This window comes from Echiichthys vipera, assembly GCF_963691815.1.
Source record: "Echiichthys vipera genome assembly, chromosome: 17".
In the NCBI taxonomy this organism is placed as follows: Eukaryota; Metazoa; Chordata; class Actinopteri; order Perciformes; family Trachinidae; genus Echiichthys; species Echiichthys vipera.
In genome coordinates, this window is record NC_139842.1 from 21951557 (window position 1) to 21974124 (window position 22568).

Here is a 22568-nt window from a genome sequence, read left to right on the forward strand (position 1 = left end):
ATGCTGCTCTATTTCTCTAATTTACAGAGTAAACAGAGGGCTACCAGTCAGAGGAGAGAAGCAACACACCAGACCAAAGGCCAAATAACTGTAGCACACTCAGCAGCTCTCACCTGCTCCATGTCTGGCAGGAAGATTATGCACTCAAGTTTGCTCAAATATTGGAAGGGAAAATTATGTCCTCCCAAAATATTAGCAGGGACATGTCCCTACTTTCCTTATGTAAACCTACAACCTTGCTCTGAAAGGTAACAGGTCGTCTCACATTGCCCGACCAAACTCCAGTGCTGGGGAATTTGTCTTGGATATGATACGTTTTACTGCTTTTCAACAAATCAATCAAGTTAAGTTACTAGAATTACCACCATGCGGGTTTACCAATGACTCCACCAAACAGTCAACTTGCAGTTTACATTCATGTCCATCCTGACTTACATGATACATGCAGTGAAGACTTTGAAGGAATTTAATAAAAAGGTATTAAGTGTATGCTTTGGTGAATGCTTTACAGATCTTTAACCCGGCAGCACAGTTTGAAGAGTCGCGTCACCAATTCAGCATCTGACCAAATGTCTCCCCTTCTGTTCCTGAATTATGGACAGAAACATTTTGATGCCACAGTGAAGTTGAAGTTGACCTTTGACCTTTTGGATATAAAATGTCACCATGGCCAAATAAGCTTTTTGTGAGGCCTCAATGACCTTGATCAGTTCATCCTTGAGAGACATTTGAGCCACATTTGAAGAGACTCCCCTCAAGGTGTTCCTGATATATGGCGCTCACGAGGATGGGACACACGTGAGGTCATTGTGACCTTGAACTTTGACCTCCAAAATCATATTGGTTTGTGTGGAAATTTGTGCCAAATTTGAAGAAAATCCCTCCATGGGTTCCCAGTGTTTGTTAGTTCTGTTCTGCGCCACTGTAGAAACATGGTGCACTCCGGGGAAGAGGACCCACTGTAGATGTAAACAGCTCATTCTAAGCTTACGAAAACAAAACACAACAATTCTTATTTTCAGGTTCTTGTACATTAAAGAAACACTGATTAATAATATTATATTCTATTTCTGACAATAGATCCCCCTACAGCGTACACACTGAAGTGGAGGAATAGAGGGTGGAGTAGTGAAACAGCAGAGGCTTGCTGTAACTTTCTTGCCATGTCGGCCTCTAGGTTTGTCTCACTGAGACATCTACAGCAGAGACCCAGAGTCGCACACACACAGTTACTGGTGAGGTAGATGCTGAGTTGCCAGGTTTGTGTGTTTTCTGCAGAAAGTGGGCTATTCCGATGAAGAGTGAATGACTGGGATATACCTGACCTGATGACCTGGCAACCCTCTGTACCTCCCACTGTTGGCAAGCTGCCCCACAGGCAGTAGTGGTGTCTGAATGGTGATGAATGGATGGCAGTTTGAAGTGGTTAGTATTATAGTTTAGAGATGGATGCACACACCAAATAGCTCCTGTTTGAAGGGTTTAAATGCAAGTGATGTTTTTAACATATGGGGCTTCCTCTGACTTCTATAATTATTATAGTAGAGTTTCAAAAATTTTAGAATTCAAAAACATGTTCGTTGAATATAACGAACACCAACTCATATCATATTAAAATGTTATGTGTGTTGGATAATTGACTTTTATTCATGGTGTATTTTTAATTTAAACATTAATAGCTCAACATTCTTTGTTGACGGAGCTTCCTGCCCCTCATCAAACACTGATTTTCCCCATCTAAATCCTCAAAGACAGCAGTGTGCAGCACAGTGCGAAGGGCTCCTTCTGACCTGTTGTTTAGGAATACTCCTCTTGAGCCGGTTGAGGGTTTTGCGGTTGTAACCCTCCCCACCGAGGTGAACTTTGACGGCTCCAGATTCCAGCGGGTCTGCCATCATTTTGGGGAATATATGTAAAGCCTCCTGGAGAGGGGAAAGCAGAATCCGGTCAAAGGCGTTGGTGCAAAGAAACTTCTTTCTCATCCAAAGATGGTCACTTCTCACAGACTGTGATTGGAGAAGTGCCTGTCAACCAAACTAGAAGGACGTCCGGGTTTACCTGGTGCTGAACACTCATGTTGACTCTCCTGAACAACCTCTTCTTCTGTTCACTGAGCAGGCTGTCAATCTTCCGCATGGGTGGGAGGTACAGCTCATCTGAGGAGTTAAAGTAGTAGAACATTGATTTACGATGAAATGTTACATTTGAATCACTGTCGCTGTTATTTTCACTGTGGCTGTGGAAAGTTTGGGAGTCTTGAATGATTAACTGAAAAGACATCATCACTGTAAGGTTGTCATGATACTAGATTTTAAACTCTGTTTTTAGAGATTATTTTTCTGGCCTTTTTGTGCCATACAGACAGTAAAGCTGGAGGTTTGATAGGAAATGAGGGGGAGAGAGGAGACGACATTAAGCAAAGGGCGGTTGGAATCGAACCAGGGCCGCTGCAGAGAGGACTTTTGGCCTCTGTACAGAGCCTATAGAAAGTCATGATACACTTTTGAAAGAGTCACTTTTTTGTTCTACAGCTTGAAATGATAATACATTCAAAACTATATTTTTCCAGTGTGATTTACACTTTTTGCCTCACAACATTAAAGTGAATTTTCTTTTTTTTTTTAATTACGAAAACTTATTTAAAAAAAACTAGAACAGCAGTGTTGTAAAAGTGATGAGTCCCTTTAGAATAACCATTATAGACATTCTCCGGTTGAACCAATAACCTTCCAGATCACAGACCAAGTTAATTGGCCTCCACCTGACACCAACTGTGGTGTTTTTGATTTGACTTCAGAATAAAATCAGCTGTGCCGTGAGGATTCCACTGCTAACACAAATAATTCATTTTTTTATGCATCATCATTTTAAGGCTGTACAACAAAAAAAGTGACTATTTCAAAAAGCTGTCATGACTTTCTATAGGCACTGAATATGGGCGCCTGCTCTAACAACTGAGCACCCTGACTTTTAAACTCTTAGTTACCTCTTTCCATGTCATAGCAAAATTGACAAAAACAAAGCCTATTAACAACCTGCACAAAGAGCTGGTACAGAACAGGTCACTTCAAGATGGCAGATGGATATTTTATAGCAACAGTTTAACCGTTGAGTTGAGGGGCACCTGAATGCACCATGAGTTTACCGGGTGCTGTTGGTTGATTGTTCACAGAACTGACAGGGAAGACTAAATGTTGCCACACCATGACTTCAGGGAAACAGTTCTGTTGCTCCTCCGACACTTGTGTCTTTAGAGTCATGCTACCGTCCAGGTTTTTTACAGCTTTGGTCATTTTGATTCTATGGAATTTATTATTATATATGACAACCTTACTGTAAAGTAGAGACGATGCCTCCAACAACCTGAAATTTTACAGCAATTCTGAAAATGGTCAGCTTTGCAAAAACACTCATGATCCTTAAAAACCAACCAACCTGTATCCAATCTATACTGACAGCAGTTAAAAGGCCACTCTATCTCTAGACAAGCCTTTTATAAAGCACTCTGAACAGTGTGTCTGCTGTAAAACCAGCTTAACACAATAGCACGCAATGATGCAGAAAGCTTCCAGTCTACGCGTAGAAGAATGTTACATGGCACTTAAAGAAGCTGCACTCAACATCAAGAACATTAAAAGGAGCAGCAAATATTTTTTATTTCAATATAAAGCACAGATATAAGACATAGTGGAGTGATGGCGTCCTGAACAGAGAACGGACTGACTCTCCCTCTGTGTGTGCTGTCATCTGAGTGTCTCAGTAATTTCTTTTGATCGCCAGTCCAGTCGAGCGTGCTAGTTAGTGTTAGTGTGTGAAAGTAAGAGTCAGAGTCAACCCCAGCCCACTTGTTTTGCCAGAATTTCAATTACAGCCCTTTTAAATGCAATAATTGGGTTTAGATTTTTGGCAGATAAAATTATTTGCTTTAATTGAAGCAATACAAATGTTGATTTAAAAAAAAAAAAAGAAAGGTATTACCTGTTCATTTTGAGAGACCTCTCTTATTTTTCTTTTGCAAATCAACTTTGGCTCTCTAATAAAGCAAAAGTATTTCTTGATTAATCAATGGAATAATAGGTAGAATAACCAATGACTAAAACGACAGCCCTTTTCTCGGCTCATTCACACTTTCACTGAAGCCTTTCGTTGTGGTTCTCCACCCCCGGTGCTCACCGTCGGTGTCCTCCAGGGCTTGGATCATGTCGGGGTCGAGCGCTGTGCTGACCAGCATCTCCACATAGCTCCTGAAGATCTCCCTCATGGCTCTGCTGTTCACTCCGCCACGCACAGGGCCTGAAACACAGAGAAGCCACGCTGAGGGCCTGAACACACACACACACACAGACACGCACGCACGCACACGCACACGCACACAGCTGACCTTCGTCGTCACTGGGCTGGGAGGAGTCGGACTCAGAGGAGGAGGACGGCACCTCCTTCAGCCACTTCTTCCTCTTCTTGGGCGGAGGCTCTGCCTTGTCCTTTGATGTCTTGGCTCTGGGTCGACGCTCCATCTTCTTCTCTCCTCCTCTCTTCTCCTCCTTCAACCTTGCGAACTCCACTGTGCCATCCCTCCTCTCTCGCTCCTCTCTCTCCCTTTTCCCTTTCTCCTGATCCCTTTGTTTCTCCTCTTTTTCCCTCTCTCTTCCCTCCCTTTCTTTCTGCTCCCTCTCCTTCTGTTCCCTGTCTCTCTTCTCCCTCTCCTGTTTCTCCTTCTCTCTCCACTCTCTTTCTCTCTCTTTATCTATTCTCTCCCTCTCTTTTTGCTCTCCCTCCTGCGTCTCCCTTTCCCGTTGTTCCCTCTCCTTTCTTCCCTTTTCTTTCTGCTCCCTCTCGTGTACCTCCTTTTCTTTTTGCTCCCTCTCTTTCCACTCCCTCTCCTGTCTCTCCCTCTCTTTTCTCTCCCTCTCTTTCCTCTCCCTTTCCTGTCTCTCCCTTTCTTTCCTCTCCCTATCCTGTTTCTCCTTCTCCCTCTGCTCCCTATTCCTTCTTTCCCTCTCTTTGAGCTCTCTCTCTTTTCTCTCTCTCTCATATTCCCTTCTCTCCCTGTCTTTTTGCTCTCTCTCTCTTTTCTCCCTCTCCTTCTGCTCCTTCTCCCTTCTTTCACTCTCCCTCTCCTTCTCCCATTCCATTTCTTTATCCCGACGCTCCCTCTCCTTTTGCTCTCTGTCCTCTCTCTCCCTCTCTATGTTCTGTATTTCTTTCCTGTCCCTCTCTTTCTGCTCCATCTCTTGCTTCTCTCGCTCTTTTTGTTCTCTCTCCTCTTTCTCTCTCCTCTCTCTCTCCTTATGTTCCCTTTCTACTTTCTCCCTGTGCTCTCTCTCTCTTTGTTCTTTTTCTCTTTCCTTCTGCTCCTTCAGCTCTCTCTCTTTCTGTCTCTCCTTGTCGTCTCGCTCCACCCGAGGTGGGGTTTGATTGTGAATGGTGGGCAGCTGTTTCGGTAGTGACTGCCGTCTGTCAACCGGTGAGTGAAAAAAGAAAGACAGTGAATGGAGCTGGAAAGGACACACCAACCTCACATCAACTATTGTAGAAGAAGGACAATGGTCCATCACCTCATGCTGCCTTGAGGCCTAAAAGTGGGACTTGAACACAACAGGTTCAAGTATGTACGTTTTTTTAGGAATTGTGTGATTGTATGACGTTCTTATCCACATTCAGTGTGTAAACTACTGTAGACAGCAGTCAGGGCGTCCCCAGTTTGGTGAGCACTTTCTAGCCCCAAATATCTGTACTATCCCTTTAAGGCCTAAGAAGCTAGTTAGTTGAAATTTGAAATAAAATCAAAATCTTTTTGACAATGTCTCACTGAATTTGTTCAGGTCTGTGGTTTTAATGTCGCTTTAGCTGCGATTCTTGTTTCTTTTTACTTCTTATGAGTTCACCTTAATGCCCCTTCTTCTGAGTGACAATCAGAAACATGTTACAAGAAATCAAACTCATATCCTTACCTTAGAGTGAGGCCGGCTCTATGCCACGGCTTTCGAGAACACACTCTGACATAATCTTTCTTGTTGACGTTCTCCAAGAACTTCACATACAAGCGCTGGTAGCGCATTTTGGCATCGCCGAAGTAACCCAGATACTGAGGGAAGAGACATTAACAATATGAATTACACTTTAGTAAACAGTATTGTTCAATATAAGAACAAGGATGAAAATGAGCATCAGTAAAACAGGACACTCTCACTATACTGTGATGCTGTAAATGGTCTATAGAGGGTGCAAATCAAACATTAGTGTCTATAAGTTAAGGATCACGTTTAGATTTGACCTTTGAAGACGCGCTAAGCCATTTTCCCATTACGGGTTTTCCTCTCTACTGAAAGTTGTACTCACACTGTACTGAGACCAATCAGCCTAGTGAGTAATGCAATTATATAATCCATTTATTTGTTGAAAAATATCAGTGTGGTTTGTTTCAACAATAAGTATATGTGTCCTCAGTCCTAATTGAGAGCTTGCTGTAAAAAAAAAGTCTACAGCAGTGTATTGTACTGTCGCTGCTTTTCTCATTTCCCAGTGTTTCAGATTCAGAGCAAGGAAAAACATCGGATACAAGCATTTCTATATTGATATTTATTTGTTCTGCACTATGCCCCACTCATAGGAATAATGTCCAAAACTAAAATGAACAACATTGTATCGAGGAAATGAATTTAGCACCTGCTCAAAACAGATAGTGCCCTTAAAGGCTCCATATCATGCTCATTTTCAGTTTCATGCATGTATTTTTGCTTTCTACTAGAACATGTTTACATGCTTTAAAGTTCAAAATTGAAAATGTAATGCTTTTCTCACACTCTCTGTCGATAGAGCTGTACACCAGATGTTTTCTGTTATGCATTTTAGTACTGACTGAACCTGTGGGAGCCCTGACTCAAACGCACATCTGATGGGAAACTCACATTACTGGTTGCACAGAACTGCCGTTGACCATCTTTAATCTCTGGGCTGAATTTCTGGAGCAAGGCTTTCTGCACCCTCCAGATGGGTGGGGGCTCCCGGCCTGTCTGCAGGGCCAGCTGGTGAGACAAACAAACTCAGTGTTAAACCATTACTGTAACGGTATCTTTTCTCACCATACATGCTTCCTGGGAGCTGTGGGCGGACTCACCTTAAGAGTCCCGATGTCCTCAGTTCGAACAACAAACTCGTCCCGTTCACGGAAGATTCCCTCGCCTCCGCTCTCACTGTCCTCCTCTTCACTCTCCCCAGCTATGGCGGCGTCAGTCTGCTTCTTTGCCAGGTGGAGGGAGGTAAGACGCTGGGATGCTGGAGCCTCTTCCGGGGTTGGAGGTGATGGTGGAGGAGAGGACGATGAAGAGGGTGAGGAAGAGGTGGGTGAGGAGGGGGAAGGCTGCTCAGCTTCGGGTTCTTGGTCCTGATCAGAGGATGATGGGGGAGGTGTGGTGGATGGAGGGGGGATGGACTGTGCCAGAGGAAGGTTGGAGAGGGGTGAAGACGGAATGGCAGGTGGGGAGGTGGAGGGGGGTGGGGAGGTACCTGCATTTGGAGCAGGTTGGTAAGAGGACTGCTGCTGTTCAGAGGGAGGATAAGTTGGATTCAACTCTTCCTCATCCTGCTGGATCGGCAGTTGGGAGGGTACGGAGAGACAGGGGGGAGGGAGGGGCGAGGGCGAAGAGTAGGTGGGTGGCGAGGGGGAGATGGACGGTGATGGGGATGGAGGTGCAGGAGCAAGCACTTGCTCTGATGGAGAATCTGAAAGACAGGGTGGGGGCAAGAAATTAGAAAGTTAGCGGCAAGTTTTTAAGGTGAGATGAAATGATCACATTTTCAATTATATATATATATATATATATATATATATATATATATATATATATATATATATATATATATATTTTCCCTTGAAGTTGCAATTCCAATAGCCCTGCACTGGAAATCTTTGGAGGTGGCGGGGGGCATAAAGGCACCAGCTGTTTTCTTTCACCTGTTAGCCAGGAGCTTTACAGGGAGGCAGTAACAAGCTCATGATATCACATCCACCACCACTGAGTGCAGGACCCCCACCTGCTGTGCAGGCATCCAACTCTAGCAGCAATCACCAGTGCTGAAAAATTAAGTCAACACAGAAGTGCCAAGCCTGCAGTTCCTCAAGTGGCCACATAAGTGAGTCAGTCCCCATAGACCCTCATGTTAAACTATCTTTACAGCACAAAAAAACATGTTTACAGCCTGGTAAAAAAGACAGTCTTTAGCTAAATTCTCCTTTTATGACAAGGACATGATATAATACAATAATACCAGGTCTTATAATTGAACTTAGGTTAGTTAATGGTGTGGCTACTTTGAGTGACAGATGGCTTCATTCAGCCTGCATCAGCTCCATCCATGCTGATATACAGTATATATATATGTATATCAAAGAGACTGGAGGACAAGAGTTTTCACTCCGGTGCATCTGTTTCCACTGACCCCTCTCTCTTCCTCAGCCTAATGAGGAGTTAACCCTCGTCTCGTGCTGTGTCAGTCACTTGTCAGCCACACGGTCTCTGTGTGTGGAGGTGGACCCCTGGCGTTAAGATGGAAACGGTTTCAAAGACGAACACCACCCACAACTGCCGTGTGGGAGCACTTGAGGAACAAACCGAATAGCCGCGGTAAACCACTTCACCTAACCGAGCCGCTGCGTCGAATTTGTTGTAAAACAGTAGCTATTAAACGCGCCAATGTATTAAAATAAAGTGAGAGTCCATTTGATATATTGCTTTTGGTTGCTTTGTTTATTTATTTTGGTTATTTTAAATGTCTTCGAGTTATAGTATTAAATATTCTTTAGAAATAAACATTTATTGATCTTTGAAAGAGAGTACTTATGCCATTTTCATTATATCAGTTGAAAATGGTCAAAACGGCAATATTATCGCTTACTGCAATCATTTCTGGGACAATTTATCGCCCAGCAAAATTTGTCATTGTGACAGGCCTAGCTGGGAGCGGCCAGGCAGAGTCGGGCACTGCCAAGATGGTGACGGCAGGAGCCATCCACATACCTTGAAAACACCAATGTTTCTATGTAAATTGAATATGTCAGGCTGAACAGCTGTGAACCAGTCCTATTTGTTTCCCTTTTTTAATTTGTTACTTCCTCCAGTAACCTCGGAACACTATGTATTCTGGGTGATTCCCTCAGGCAAGGTCTGCAGACATGTGGACTTGTGGAAAGTATTCAGATTAGAAAGAGCTCAAAATGTCTGTGAGTGTTGATTGGGAATTAGCCGTTGAGCTTCATGACGGCTCTTCAGAAACCTTTGGTTAACGTCACAAAGACAACATCCATATTCATACAGTCTATGGTCCAAATCTACCAGTAACAACATCAACACGGTCCTTCACCTGCCTCCCACCCATGGACACTGATTTCATGTAAATAATATTAAATCAAGATCCACATTTTAGCTCTCTCTCTCTCAAGGCCCTCATCAGTGAATATTGAAATGTCATGAGGTTTCAGATGTCATTTAAAGAAGGGTAACTGGCAGACAGACAGTAAAAAACACACAGATTAACACATACATTACCTTCAACTTTAGGAACTTCCAAAATCTGCATTTCAGACATGCTTTCCTCTTCCTCCTCCTCTGCTTCCTCCTCCTCCTGCTGCTGCTCCTGCAGCTGCTGCTCTTCCAGGTCTCCCTGTTGCATATTCTGTGGATCTCCTATCATTTCTTCATTGTCTGCAGTCTCCCCACCTTCCTCTTCTTGTCCTTCCTTAGCCTCCTTCTCCTCTGCTTTTTCTCTATCTGACTGAGGAGAGACCGGTTTTTGCTCTTCCTGATCCTGTGTGTACAAGAGCGCCTCGTCTTTTCCATTCTCGATACTAGGGATGAGAGGAGGCATGGTAGGGAGAGGAGGACTGAGTGACGGCTCCTGTGGGGTAGGCGGGGACAGGCTGGGTGGGGCCTTGACCATGGCAGAAGCCATTGCCGCAGCTAACGAGTGCGGGGTGTCATAGAGGGCAGAAATGGCAGATGAGATGCTCTTCTGCAGGTCCTGGTTTTTGCTCACTGAGTCCTCCTCATCGGAGGAGAAGGAGGGCAGCGTCTCCAGGTTCCTTTTGAGCTCCTCATCCAGCGGCTTGCAGGGACTCGGACAGCTGCTGAGAGCCAGGTCTGCCCCCTCGCCCTGCCCTCCGTCGCTGAAGGTTCCTGGAGTCTGCTGCTGAGGAGTTGGCGATAGGGAAGGAGGCGGCGGGGATAAGGGCCTGATCCCTCCCTTCAGAGAGGAACAGGGGTTTAGGGATTCCTGCTCACCTCCATCATGTCCCAGTTCAAGGCCTGGCTGTTTTTTTCCTGTCTTCAGGAAATCCAAAAAAGAGGCCATGAAGCCAGGTTTGAAGTCGAAAGCCTTCTCATCAGCCTGCAAAAGGCAAAAGAGCAGAATCTCATCACTGATGAGTCCTTTATGATGTTGCCACTCCTTGTTCACTGCACCAGCATGGTTTTTCAGTTAGCTGTTATCCTTTGTACACTGATAAAACAGTTTAAACTAGTAGTTTGGTCTCATGTTCACCCAACAAGAGTTTAAAGCAGCATTCATTGATTTATTTATTTTTTACCACCAGGTGGCAGCGGAGCAAGCAGTTAGCACATCCCGAATAAATGCATGAATGAATGATGAATACGTCCCATATCCCCTCTTCTTTATCTCTGGTTTGGTCTTCACCAACTCCTAGGGAAAATACTTGTCTGTTGTAAAGAGAGAGAGAGAGGTTTGCCTGAAGCGGTGAGAGTGAACCAAAGGAGTGAAGTTGCAGATTGTAAAACCACAACGAAGATCTGAAAGATAGATCTGTGGGGAACTGCTGATTGTTATCATGCGTTTGGTCTGTGTGTGTGTGTGTGTGTGTGTGTGTGTGTGTGTGTGTGTGTGTGTGTGTGTGTGTTTGTGTGTGTGTTTGTGTGTGTGTGTGCGTCTTTTGGTCTGCAGCTAATCTTGCATACTACAGGACCAGTGCACATTTAATGCTGTATGCTCAGGGACCTCTCGTGGTTGCAGTGATTCACAATATTTGAAAAGGCACGACACAAATTGTGTGAATCCCCGTTTTTGTTATCTTCGCCATTATCTTGACTGTGGAGGTGCTACAGGAGCTGGTATGTACAAGCAGGAAGTGAGTGGGAAAAAAATGTGTTTTTTTCCAGGGCGAGGCTGTAAATAGGACAGTGGCGTGTTGCGACGGCGTATTTTGGCCCTAACAGACTTGGGAGGGACAACTGAGTGAGATTCAACTCCCGAGTTCTTGTTCTCACTGATTTCATCATTATGAGAGATCCCCTTTCATAATTTACTATACACAGTCATTTGACTTATTGTTCTAATAAAAAAACATTGATTTTTGTGGCTCGCAACTACAAACAATAATGCCAATGCAGTGATATAGTCATAGTTTCTGAACCTTCTAGAAATGAGTACTAGAACTAATGTCAAACAAAATCACCCTATTAGAATAAAGAAAAACAATATTCTGACATGACGTTTTAAGGCTTCAAATATTATTGATTAGAGACTATTTTCTCCATCAATTAATATGATTAATTTCTCAATTCTTGACTAATGAATTAGTATATAAAATCTTAAAAATGTCAAACAGTGAAAGTCTAATCGAACCCTCTGTTTACAAACACATGAAAAAAGAAAAGCTGGGACTAGGAAATGATCAATAAATCGATAAGTGATTCATTTATGATAAGCAATTACCTAAATAGTTGTCTGTTTTCTGTTGACTAATTGATTCACTGATAACATCGTAGTACGCAGCTGCCTCTGGGCACAAAATGTTGGAGGTCAGTAACTATGTCAGAAAATCCTGAATCACCAATCAAATCGTATTATCTCGTATGGGCGGGCGTAACCGGATGAAGACAGCACTGCGACTGCGACTTACCGCCAAAGTCGGTTAGATCAGCACCTTGTTCATTGCTCTGATTGGTTGTAGTTGTATTGCTATCCAATTTCATGCAGTGGTATTTTGAAATCCATGCGTTGGGTTAGGAAGGTCTATTGCTCATTGTCAGATCCTACACCTGGATAGATGTGGGTCTGAAGTATTTTCTCTTTATATATGTATGATTTTTTGATAAATGCATGTAACTAATGTGATATTCCTGGCTGCTCTGCTAGATTTTGTGATGTTTTCAAATATTAACACTCACTAACACACTTTCTGTTATACCTCAAGAGATCACATGATTAATCAAATGCACGCTCAAACTGAGGCTGCATCTGCTACATTGTCCTTTTCATCCTTTAAGAAAATACTTACATTTTACTCAGGGACATGTTTTTTTATTCAAAAATATTTTGAATTTGAAAAACGTTTACTTTATTTGTGTGGAATGTCTCATATGTAAAGTTGCAATTAGCCCGTGGAATGAACAACAACCTGGTATATTTGTGATGTGAACATGCATCATCAGTAAATCAGTGACATTATAAGGACAGACCACAGTGACAAGTGCAGACAGTGAAGATGCATGAAAAGAGATCGCAAACAATGTCAATGGCGGCTTTATCCATGTTGCTAAAACTGAGGAATGCATTTGGATTCAGCTAACGTATTATTCATCATAAAAGAAATGCTATTTTGTTCAGTCATCAGAATATACGGCGTGTTTACCTCGACCTCTGTAGCGTCTCTAATCTTAAATTTGTGAGTAGGAATAAAAGTGAAGGATCTTTACTTAGCTCTAACATGTCACTCTAAGCAGTACGACAAATGTAGGCCCTGGACACAAGGCTACAGGTAATAAAGCTTAACAGACAGCAGGTGGCAGCAAGTATTCTGCACTGAAAAATGTAGTAACCGTGGCAACAGCTGCCCTGGTAACAGCCATCTCTCTCCTCTCTCTTTTGTCAGTCAGAAAGAACTGGCTGTCAGTCAACTATAACCTCCTTCTCTCTCAGCCTCAAATCACAAAAACATGACTGGAAAATAAAGTATTGTGTTTTTGTGACACTGGAGACCACATCACTGAATCATTTTTTACATTTAGTTTAAATAAGCACCTGGGCAAAATGCTACCTTTTTACACAGGTATTGGCATAAGTGCCTTTAGGCGCCTGAGGTGTGAGAAGAAGGAAGAGAATGTGTTGTTCTCTCTACCAGAGGCTTGAGTTTGAATAGATGAGGTATGAATTATATATGGAGCTCCCTGCTTTGCTCATTTTATACGGGGTGTGAGGCAACTTACTGAACTAGAGAGCTTCTGCATCGGATCCCAGGTTTCAGGATTCAGGGGATCGTCAAGTTCTTTCTTCCATGTCATCTGTGTTAACATCAAAATAAAACGTTTTCAGAAATACGTTCAACAAAGGTTAGGTCAAACCCTTTAGAGAGCTTATTCGGAATATACTTTACCTTTTCATTGCATTAACAATAGTGTTATGTGATGCTAGTTAAGATTTCATGGTGAGGGTTGCACCATTAATGTATTTAAGAGGAATAATGTTCATATAATGATGTTTATAAAGAGCTACAGGGAGCAGAAAATCCAATTCTGTTTTTGTCTCTATGTTATTCCAATAACATCTATGATGTTGTCCCATCATTTTATTGCCCCCTTTAAAGCTGTGCACCCGGATTTATCACGGAGAACACTGTCGAAACTGTAGCCTGTTTGGAACAAAAAGTAACAAACTTAAATTTAAAGAATTTAGTTGAAAATACATTGCAATCAGTGACTGGCTGAAGTCCACAGCCCTTTGACATCAGCAGACAGTGAGTCCTGAGGGATGCTTTGCCATGTCTGTACTCAGGCCCGCCCACTGAAATGGCCCCTGAAAATGTCCAATAAAAGACCCTCCCCAGATCTGCTCTACTTATATCAATGCATACTTATATCCTTTCCTACTAACATACATAGATGTACACTTGCATGTATAACGGAGACTTACTCAGTGGTGGGGATACATAGGCACACATTACATTATGGTACATTAGTATTATTATTTGGTTTAAAGCCCTTTACAGTTCCCATTTATGAATTATGTGCTGGCATAGCAAGGAAAATTCACTCCAACATTATTTAATAGTTTCGATTATGGTTTAGGTATAGATCAGTAAACTTCTCTGGTCACGTGTCCGATTGCCTAAAAAGCTGCTCAGTTGAACTGATGTCTTGTGATTGACTTAGCCAGTCAAGAACATTTCAATGTTTGGCATTTAAAAACTCTTTCATTGCCTTGGCTGCACTGTATTAAGGGTCACTGCCCTGCTGCACTGTTCTTAAATTGTGGGATTGGGTTTTGTAATAGAGTCCTTTAGATGTGAACACCATGCAACATCCTAAAAGCTGTGTCAACCCTTAAACTCAATGTGCTGGAATACAGAGCTGGCACAACGAGAGGATAACTGCTGGAATACCTGCTAACTGAAGTGTGTATCAGTTGGACTTGATCTGAAATCTAAAATACTGACTGCAGATACAGTAGATCTCACAGTTGCTGAGGCAACTACATTTAATTTCCCTCCAACATGAAATGCAGCAGAAGCTGTCAGACCTCATCAAACAGTAAGACGTAAGCAGCCTACATTAACATGGGTATTGACTATGCTTAAGACACATTTTCATTAAACCATATGGCCTGCCTGTCTGTATGTATATATTGACCATGCATATTTATATATTGTAAAATTTTCAATTTTTTTCATGAAGAGAGAAAAACTTTCAAAGACAATGTGCATTTAATTCATTAATTTGCAGAATAGCTGATGAATATTGATAAATCAATAATTGGCTTACATACTATGGATTACTTTAAACAAAAGGGTCTAAGCCTTTTTTAGGTTACTATCAGGCGGTAGGTTATGCTCTCCTAAAATGTCCTGTTTCCAAATCTTCTTTCTGAATAAATAAATCCACTGTTCAGATCATTAGGTTTAATTATGTTTCAGCCTCAGATTCCTGCTCAAATAATAATTCTTTGCTAGATATACGTCCTTCCCTTGAGAAAAAGCCACTCCCCCTCAAGCTGTTGTGTATAATTTGACAGGGGAGATGAGAAAACTCTCAGCTTTGGTCACACATCACACAGTGCCAGTCCATTTAAATATGCATGGTCAATTCTGCTCTGAAATCATACAAGGCAGTCGCCATCCATGAACATTTTAATACGTGCCATTGAAATTATAACTAATAAATTTACACTTCAAATAAGTCTGTCATTCTTCAACAAAGGCAAGTTCTGCATTTATTGGAGAAAAAACAAATAAAGGAGCTTTGCCTGGGCAGACAGATCTGTCACATGACTACACTCACTGTAAACTATCCGCTTCTCTTTAAGCTTCTCCTATGTGCTCTTTACCTCTACAGCTTTCTGTTGAGGCTTCATCATCTTGTCTTGAGTGTTCACCTCATTTCTGCTGATGTCCATGGCGGTGCTAGGTCCCGGACTCAGGCCCAGAGATGGTGCCGACCCCACAGATTCGTCAGACAGAACTGGCTCGGTGCTGGACAGTGAGTCTGTCCTCAACAAGGACTCTGATGGAGGCATGGAAGGAACAGGTAGCTTGATCTGACGGACAGGTTGGATGGAAAGGTTAGAGTTAGATGGAATACACTCAGAAGAACTTTTAGCATAAAGTCTACAAGATTATATCATTGTAGCTTGGCTAGCTAAGATATCTGCATCATAGGTCAGTGATGCTGATTGTTTTAAAACCCCTCAGGGGTTGGTTTCACAGAGATATATTACACAAGTCTATAATGCTATAATGCTAAGCATGACTTGTTGTTCAGTTTTGCTCTTAGACTAATCTAATTTGTGTTAGACCAGAACTGGCAAAAGGAAATGTATCGCACACTGTGGTAACAAGCAAGTGTTTTAAGAAGTATTGAGGGCAGACTCGTAAACATAAGCAGCAGGAGTTAAAAACACAAATTATACAGACATATACAGTAACTATAGATATATATATATTTATTTTTTACAGTGCAGCAATAATAATGGCAGATTATTATTATTTTGATACCGTATGGTCTATTTCTTGCATTAAGTGATTTGATAAACCAGGACCATTTCAGCTTTTTTACGTTCAAGCTTTTAGGCGTGACTATGATTCTCGATAAGTACAGACCTAGATTATCTGTTCTTTCCACTATTACCTTGATAGGTCTGATTGGATCTTGCTGCTGCTGCTGCTGCTGGGATGGTTGCTGTGGTTGTTGATGATGATGCTGTTGCTGCTGTTGATGATGTGGTTGGAGGTGAGGACAGGACACATGCTGCTGCTGATGATGCAGCTGGTGCTGTTGTTGTGGTGCTTGGTGGTCTGCCTGCGGTCTGTGATGTTCCTGTGGATGCTGTTGGAGATGCTGCTGTTGGCTGAACTGTTGTTGTGGATGCTGCTGATGGTACGGGAGGCTTTGTGCTTTGCTCAAATCTTGATGCATTTCAACAAGCCCTTCCTCCCTTCTGCCTCGCCCTCGACCCCGTCCACGACCCCTCTTATTTTCTCCAGGCACTGAGCCCATCAGCCCCCTGCAATAGGGAGGCTCAGGAAGAGGGCGTATACGTGGTCTACCTCTTGGGCGAGGAGGGCCTTCACGTTTTGGTTTAGTTGGTTTCCTGCCTCTTTTTTTAGGGCCATCATTGGGAAGGAGTTGTGGAGGGTGTCCAAGGGAAGAATAGCTGGATGGGTGGCAGAAGTCCATGTCACCCATCAGTGGACTGAGCCCACTTGCTCCTGATGCCCCAACAGCCTTCCTACAACTAGACACCAAGTCAGGGAGCAGGTCAGGAATGCGCCGACAATTGAGGCGAATGTCAGCTGGAACATCGGCTTTGTCCTCATCGTCCTCAAATTCGTATTCCTGCGCATAGCTTTTCTTTGTTTGAGTTTGCGGCTCACGCCGCTGTTTGAGCAGGTGAAATGAGCTGGTCTTCAGCAGTTTCTTGGGTCGAGAGGAACAGAATATAGGTGAGGTCAGACCAGCAGTACTTGAACTTCCACCCACTCCTACAGCTCCCATCATCTTGTTGACTGAGCCATCGCCTTGAACTGCTGAACTCAACCCCAAAGTGGGTGTTTGAGATTGGATGAGGCCAAGCTGGTCAGTATTCACAGTGGAAGGAAGCTCGTGGGTCTTCATAGAGTCAAGGTCTAAGTGTAGATTGACATTTCCTGTTCCTGGAAGGCTGTGGCAATACTGTCCATAGCTTTGATCATTGTGAAGACCAACCATATTATAGCCTTCCCCAGCAGCCCCTGTTTTCAAGGCCCCCATACTCTCTTGCCCCTGCCCATGGCCCTGGGTGAGGCTTTCTTGAGCAGCCTGTCCTGCCCCAGAATCCTCAGCACAGCTTGACTTATAGTCAGCTGAACAAAACATGTCCTCCATCTCAGGAAAGAAAGAGCGGTCTTCATCATGTAAGAGAGAGTCTGGAAAGCAGATGGATGACAGAGGCGCAAACCGCTGCTGCTGTTGCTGCTGAACTTGATTCTGTCCTACTTTGCCCACTGGGCTAACTGTGTCAAACTGATGTTGTTTGAGCTGGTCTAACTGGGAGTGTGACAGAGTTTCAAGCTCTCGTTGTTGGGACTGCTGCTGTTGTTGGGGAGTTCCCATATTGGCTGCCATCTGGTGGGAGTGTGGATGAGCTAATTGAGAGTGTGCCATCTGATGGTGAGTGTGTGCTTGTTGTTGATGGTGGGCATGGGGGTGGGCATGGGCCTGAGGCTGGTTGAGGTGGTGCAGGTGTGAAGGGGTGGACAAGCCCAAATCTGGTTCAGAGAGGAAGTCATGGAGATCTGAGGCTGCTTGTTGAGGATGGTGGTGGGGTGTTAGCCTGTGCTGCTGTCTATGCCTGTCTCCACCACCTCCTTCACCTCCTGTCACTGTCACCCCAACTCCTGTTCTGTCCAGAGCTCCTCCACTGCCTCTGCTGTTTGCCCGGGAAAGAGATTGGTCTAGCATGTCTAGTGGAGACACTGAGTTCTGACTGGCTCGGTTTTGATCTCTTGACTGGGCTCCAAGGCTGTAGTGGGTATCAATACCCTGGGTCTGGAGCTGGAGTTGCAACTGTGAGGACTGGTTTTGTGGATGGGATTCAATTCCTGCAGGCCCTGCTCCACTGGCTGAACCCATCATAGCCTGCTGGCTCAAAGGATGCTGCTGCTGTGAAGGGGCTTGCTGGAGGTCCATCTTAGTGCGTGTGGTATGAGAAAGGACGGACTGGAGCATGTGAGTTTGCTGGGGAGGGTCTGGCGATGAATCTATCAGGGAGAGGGGGACCTGGTTTTGTCGGGCCTGTTGCACATCTGGTGTGTTACACAAGTAGGCATTGTCATTTGCATCTGAAGGCTTCTTCAGCTCCATGTGAGGGTGGCTTTGAGAGTGGGAATGGGGATGGCTATGTTGAGTATGTTGAGGGTGCTGTGCGTGTTGAGGGTGCCGAGAGTGCTGGGAAATTTGGGGATGTTGAGAGTGTTGCTGAGAGTGTGAGGACACATGTGAGGTGTGATGGGAGTGCTGTGTGTAGGGGTCACCCCTTCCATAATGGACCACAGAGCCCAAGGAGTCATGCTGTTGTTGATGGGAGTGGGCAGTATGAGAATGGGAAAGAGAGTCAGTGACCCCTGCTACCCCTCCAGCAGTGGACTTTGATATGGTCAACTCTGATTTGGCATGTTGCTGTTTCTTCTGTGATATTTCCAACTGACTGTTTAAGCCACTTGCTTCGTCACCAATTGCCATTCCAGGACTTGAACTGCTAGAGATGTTATTGGTACGAATGACACTCTGAAGGTGGTAGCGCTCTTCTGAGATCTTGTTCATGTCATAGGTCACCCCCTTGCCATCCCCATCCCTAGCTTGTGGGAGCGGCTGGGGTAGTTGCTGAGATGGTGGATGATGCTGGGAAGGATGGGGAGTTGAGCTCTGGGCATGTAGTAAGTGGTGGATGAGGAAATCGTCATCATCCTCTTCCTCATCTTGGGATTGCTCAACTCCAAGCATGGTGGCCTCTGTTTTTGGCTTGGGCGGTGTTGTGTGGTAGGACTGGCTCTGCACTTGCCGTGTATCAGGGAAACCTTGTGGGGAGGACATATAAGCAGGCGAGAGGTGCGAGGACAAATATTTAGTGGCCCTTGAGCCTCCAGGGGACTGTGCGGGGCGAGCAGAGGCAGGAGAGTGCAATCCAGGGCGACTGATAGTAGAATTGATGGAGGGTGAGGGACTAGACTCAGACAGGTGGTAAGAGCTGCTGCCTCCATTACCAACACTAGCAGCCCCACTCCCTGATACTGCAGCTCCAACTCCACTTCCAAGTGAAGCAGCTCCTGAAACGGCTCCACTTACTGTTGATCCTCCAGCACTCCCATACCCTAAGGAAGGACTGCCTGCTCTTCTGAGAGACGCTGAGCCAAAGTTTGAGTCTCCAAAGACTATCTCTGCAGAAAACGAGCGTCCTCCTGAGCCTGTACCAGTGAAGGCCTTGCCTCCGGAACCCCCTGCTCCAGAGCTCAGGTCCTGGGCATGAGGTGAGTTAAATCCTCCATAAGGCTGGGCCATGTGTGTAGATGGAGGCTGATTGGGAGAGTAGGACTGGGCATGTTGCTGGGGAGGGGTTTGGTCTGGTAGGCCTGTGCTGGATTTGGCCACAGGTGAGCCATAGGTGGAGAGGCATTGTTTGGGTGCTGGCTGTTGAACAAGGTTGGATGACACAACTGGTAGAGGTGGTGCCGGTGCCGACTGGGGTGTGGGCTGCTGACAAGAGGGAGCAGACAAGGAGCCAGCGCTTGTCTTGGAGCTAGAAGAGGATGAAGAGGAAGTGGAGGAGGCTGATGGTGGAGTGTGTGGGGTACGGGAAGAGGATGATGCTGAGCCTGAAGAGGAGTAGCCACTACTGGAGCTGGAACTCTTGGCTCCCTTAGTGCCGGATGAGGATGGGGCTGAGGAGCTGGAGGACGAGGATGGGTAGGGGGTTTGGATGATAGGTCGATAAGCCTTGGATTCCAACCGTGTTGGGGGCTTGGGGTCAGAGGATGGGCTCTGTTCCTCCAGGGGACTGCAGGACAGTCTAGAATGCCGTTGGTGGCTGGCTATCTGCTGGTAGCTTGATGAGCCATCACAGTTGACATATTGCTGTGGAGGGAGTGTTGTGGACTGGGCGGGGGACGAGCGTTGGTAATGCTTGATCACACTGTCCTGCCGGGAAACTGCCCTCTCTGGGGGAGGCTGGGGCGGAGGGGGAGCTGTAGGCAGCAGGGCTGGTGTGGAAGAGAACATGGAGGCATTATAGAGCTGGGAGGACTGGTTGTGGAGCTGGGAGGACAACAGATTGAACTGGTGAGGGGACAAGTGGCAACTGGAGGAGGTAGGAGGGACTTGGGTCTGAGGAGGGGGTTGGGGCTCCTGGGAGCCCCGGTAGGTAGCAGTCTGGGAAGACAGCAAGCGATCAAAGCCCAAGCTGGCCTGGGAGGGTGCTTTGATGTGCAGCAGGGGATCATGGGGGGATAGCAAACCGTTGGAGGTTGGACTAAATGTAGGCGTGTCCTGCAGGGATAGTGAGGGAGTGAAAGATCGTCCAGAGAAGGAGCCAGGATGCTGGTATGCAGAAAGGGCTGAGGAGGAGGGGAAGGAGCTGGCACCAGGAAGTGCCCCTGAAATAAAGAGTTCCGCTGGGGCCGGTGTATGCATTGCTACAGGACATAACATTACATGGACAGTGTTGGTTAACAAGTCACTATTCAAATTTAACAACTACTAATGACTATGAACTTGGATGTTTGCAAATTAAATGAATGCAAATTATTTTGAAATTAAATTATTATTCATCATTTAGCAATAATAGTATTCCAACAGTAATAAGAGCAACAACATTTATTCTTTTTTTTCTCACAAGTTTAGCATTACCCTAATAACAACTCACCAGTCTGCCAAGAGGGAGTGCGAAACTGAGAGAGGAGGGAGGAAGCAGAGGGTGGCGGCTGTGGACCCCGCGACTCCAGTGCTGAAATCAGATTCATGACGGAGGGGTCGGGACCCGAGGGGCTGGCATGGTGGAGGCTGGCGTCAAACAACCCCGAGAGGCCTGGCAACAAAGCACAACCCCACAATCATATCAAGATCATACCATCTCAATATCAACGGTTTACTGGAACTTCTATCTTTCAAACTTTGCTTTCTATTTTTTAATTGACTACATTTAGTGTGGCATATAACAGTTATGATTACTATGTAGCTCACTGTGTTGAAAATACATAGAGAAGCCATGTATTTACATTCTGCCTCTCTGCACTATCCAAGCAGACAATAATATCATGTTCCTATGTGGATAGACGGCTGATGTCTTTTCTCATTTGGCGAACCATTTTCATCATGGAACACTGTGATTGGCACCGCTGTTTAAGAGATGTGAGAGAACTAAATAACCTTAGTGATTGAGAGATCAGTGTTTAATCACCCTACCCTTCATTTATATTCCACCATAGCAAACTGTTTGCACTGCACATGCCGCAACAACACTCACTATATATGAGCAAAAACGGGAGGTGCGTCTGGAACCACTCACACTCTGCACAAGATGTAGCAGTCCACCTTGGCTGCTTTGGATGCACTGCTTTGAAAAGAGTCTTGGTTCTCATTATCTATCAATTAAATTATATATTACAATTATTGTTGTTGTTATTATTACACGCTTGCATTGTGTTTATCAATATTGTCATACTGAGAATGATAAAACATCTGGTTGACTTAGAAATGTAAAGGTAGTGAAAGTTAACAATGAGAAGATCCATGAGACATTTACAAGAAATTCTGCACATTTTATCACTTGGATTGTCTAGCTAGTATAAAAACAGCAAGAGAAGAAACCAAATTGACCCAGTTCAAATAGTGTTTTGTAATAACTTGTTTAGCATATTGATATATTGTAAACTAAAAAAGCAAGTGGTGTAAGATGGAAAAATAAATGAATAGGCAACAGCTGCACATCTTTGTTACAGTATCATATTAGACCATGTTTGTGTGGTAGAAAGATCCTTTGAGGATGAGGAAATGTATGAGTATGCGTTGTTGGCTAAAGAACCTGGGGGGGCTTTGGGGACCTTCACACTTGGCATACTTTGTATGAGGGGACCTTGGAGATGGTTCATCTTCATAATAAGCATGGATGAGAACTGGTCTTGGCTGCAAGCCACAAGCACTGTCTACCGCTTCCTTATGGCGTGATTTCTTCAAGGATTGGGTTTCATATAAAGTTGAGACAAGTGTAAGAAGAACTGGTTTGTGGAGTTTTTGATAGAGACCGTACATGTGTGTGCGAAAGGCTTGTCTTGTGTCAGATTTGTGTTGTTGAAATAAACATACATTGCAGCAAGGACAAGCCAGGCTGATTGGGGTTTATTCGATTATTCATCAAATTCATCATTCAAAAAGCTTTGCGTGACAGGTCCAAGTCTGGCATGCCTCTGCAGTGACATTAAGTCCTAATGGGACATGAGATGTGCGTCTGTAAACTTTTTATAGCCATAGACCTTTGATATTCTTGGTTGGAGTGGAAATCTCTCCTGAAGTGGCACAATGCAGCCTGATGGAGCC

The 22568-nt window shown here is 44.4% G+C and overlaps 1 protein-coding gene across 1 annotated transcript in view; it reads right to left on the reverse strand.

Annotated features, from left to right (window-relative positions):
• The window catches only part of prr12b (proline rich 12b), a 35480-nt gene that overhangs the window by 1758 nt on the left and 11154 nt on the right, over positions 1-22568 (reverse strand). The window contains exons 3-15 of the mRNA XM_083931703.1: positions 20899-21060; positions 16131-20668; positions 15331-15540; positions 13218-13292; positions 9546-10380; positions 7118-7722; positions 6909-7025; positions 5952-6085; positions 4842-5454; positions 4382-4700; positions 4174-4293; positions 2059-2156; positions 1791-1922 (exon numbers count right to left, since the gene is read on the reverse strand). Coding sequence (XP_083787829.1) covers positions 1791-1922; positions 2059-2156; positions 4174-4293; positions 4382-4700; positions 4842-5454; positions 5952-6085; positions 6909-7025; positions 7118-7722; positions 9546-10380; positions 13218-13292; positions 15331-15540; positions 16131-20668; positions 20899-21060 — 7958 coding nt within the window. The remainder of the gene's footprint in view (positions 1-1790; positions 1923-2058; positions 2157-4173; positions 4294-4381; positions 4701-4841; positions 5455-5951; positions 6086-6908; positions 7026-7117; positions 7723-9545; positions 10381-13217; positions 13293-15330; positions 15541-16130; positions 20669-20898; positions 21061-22568) is intronic.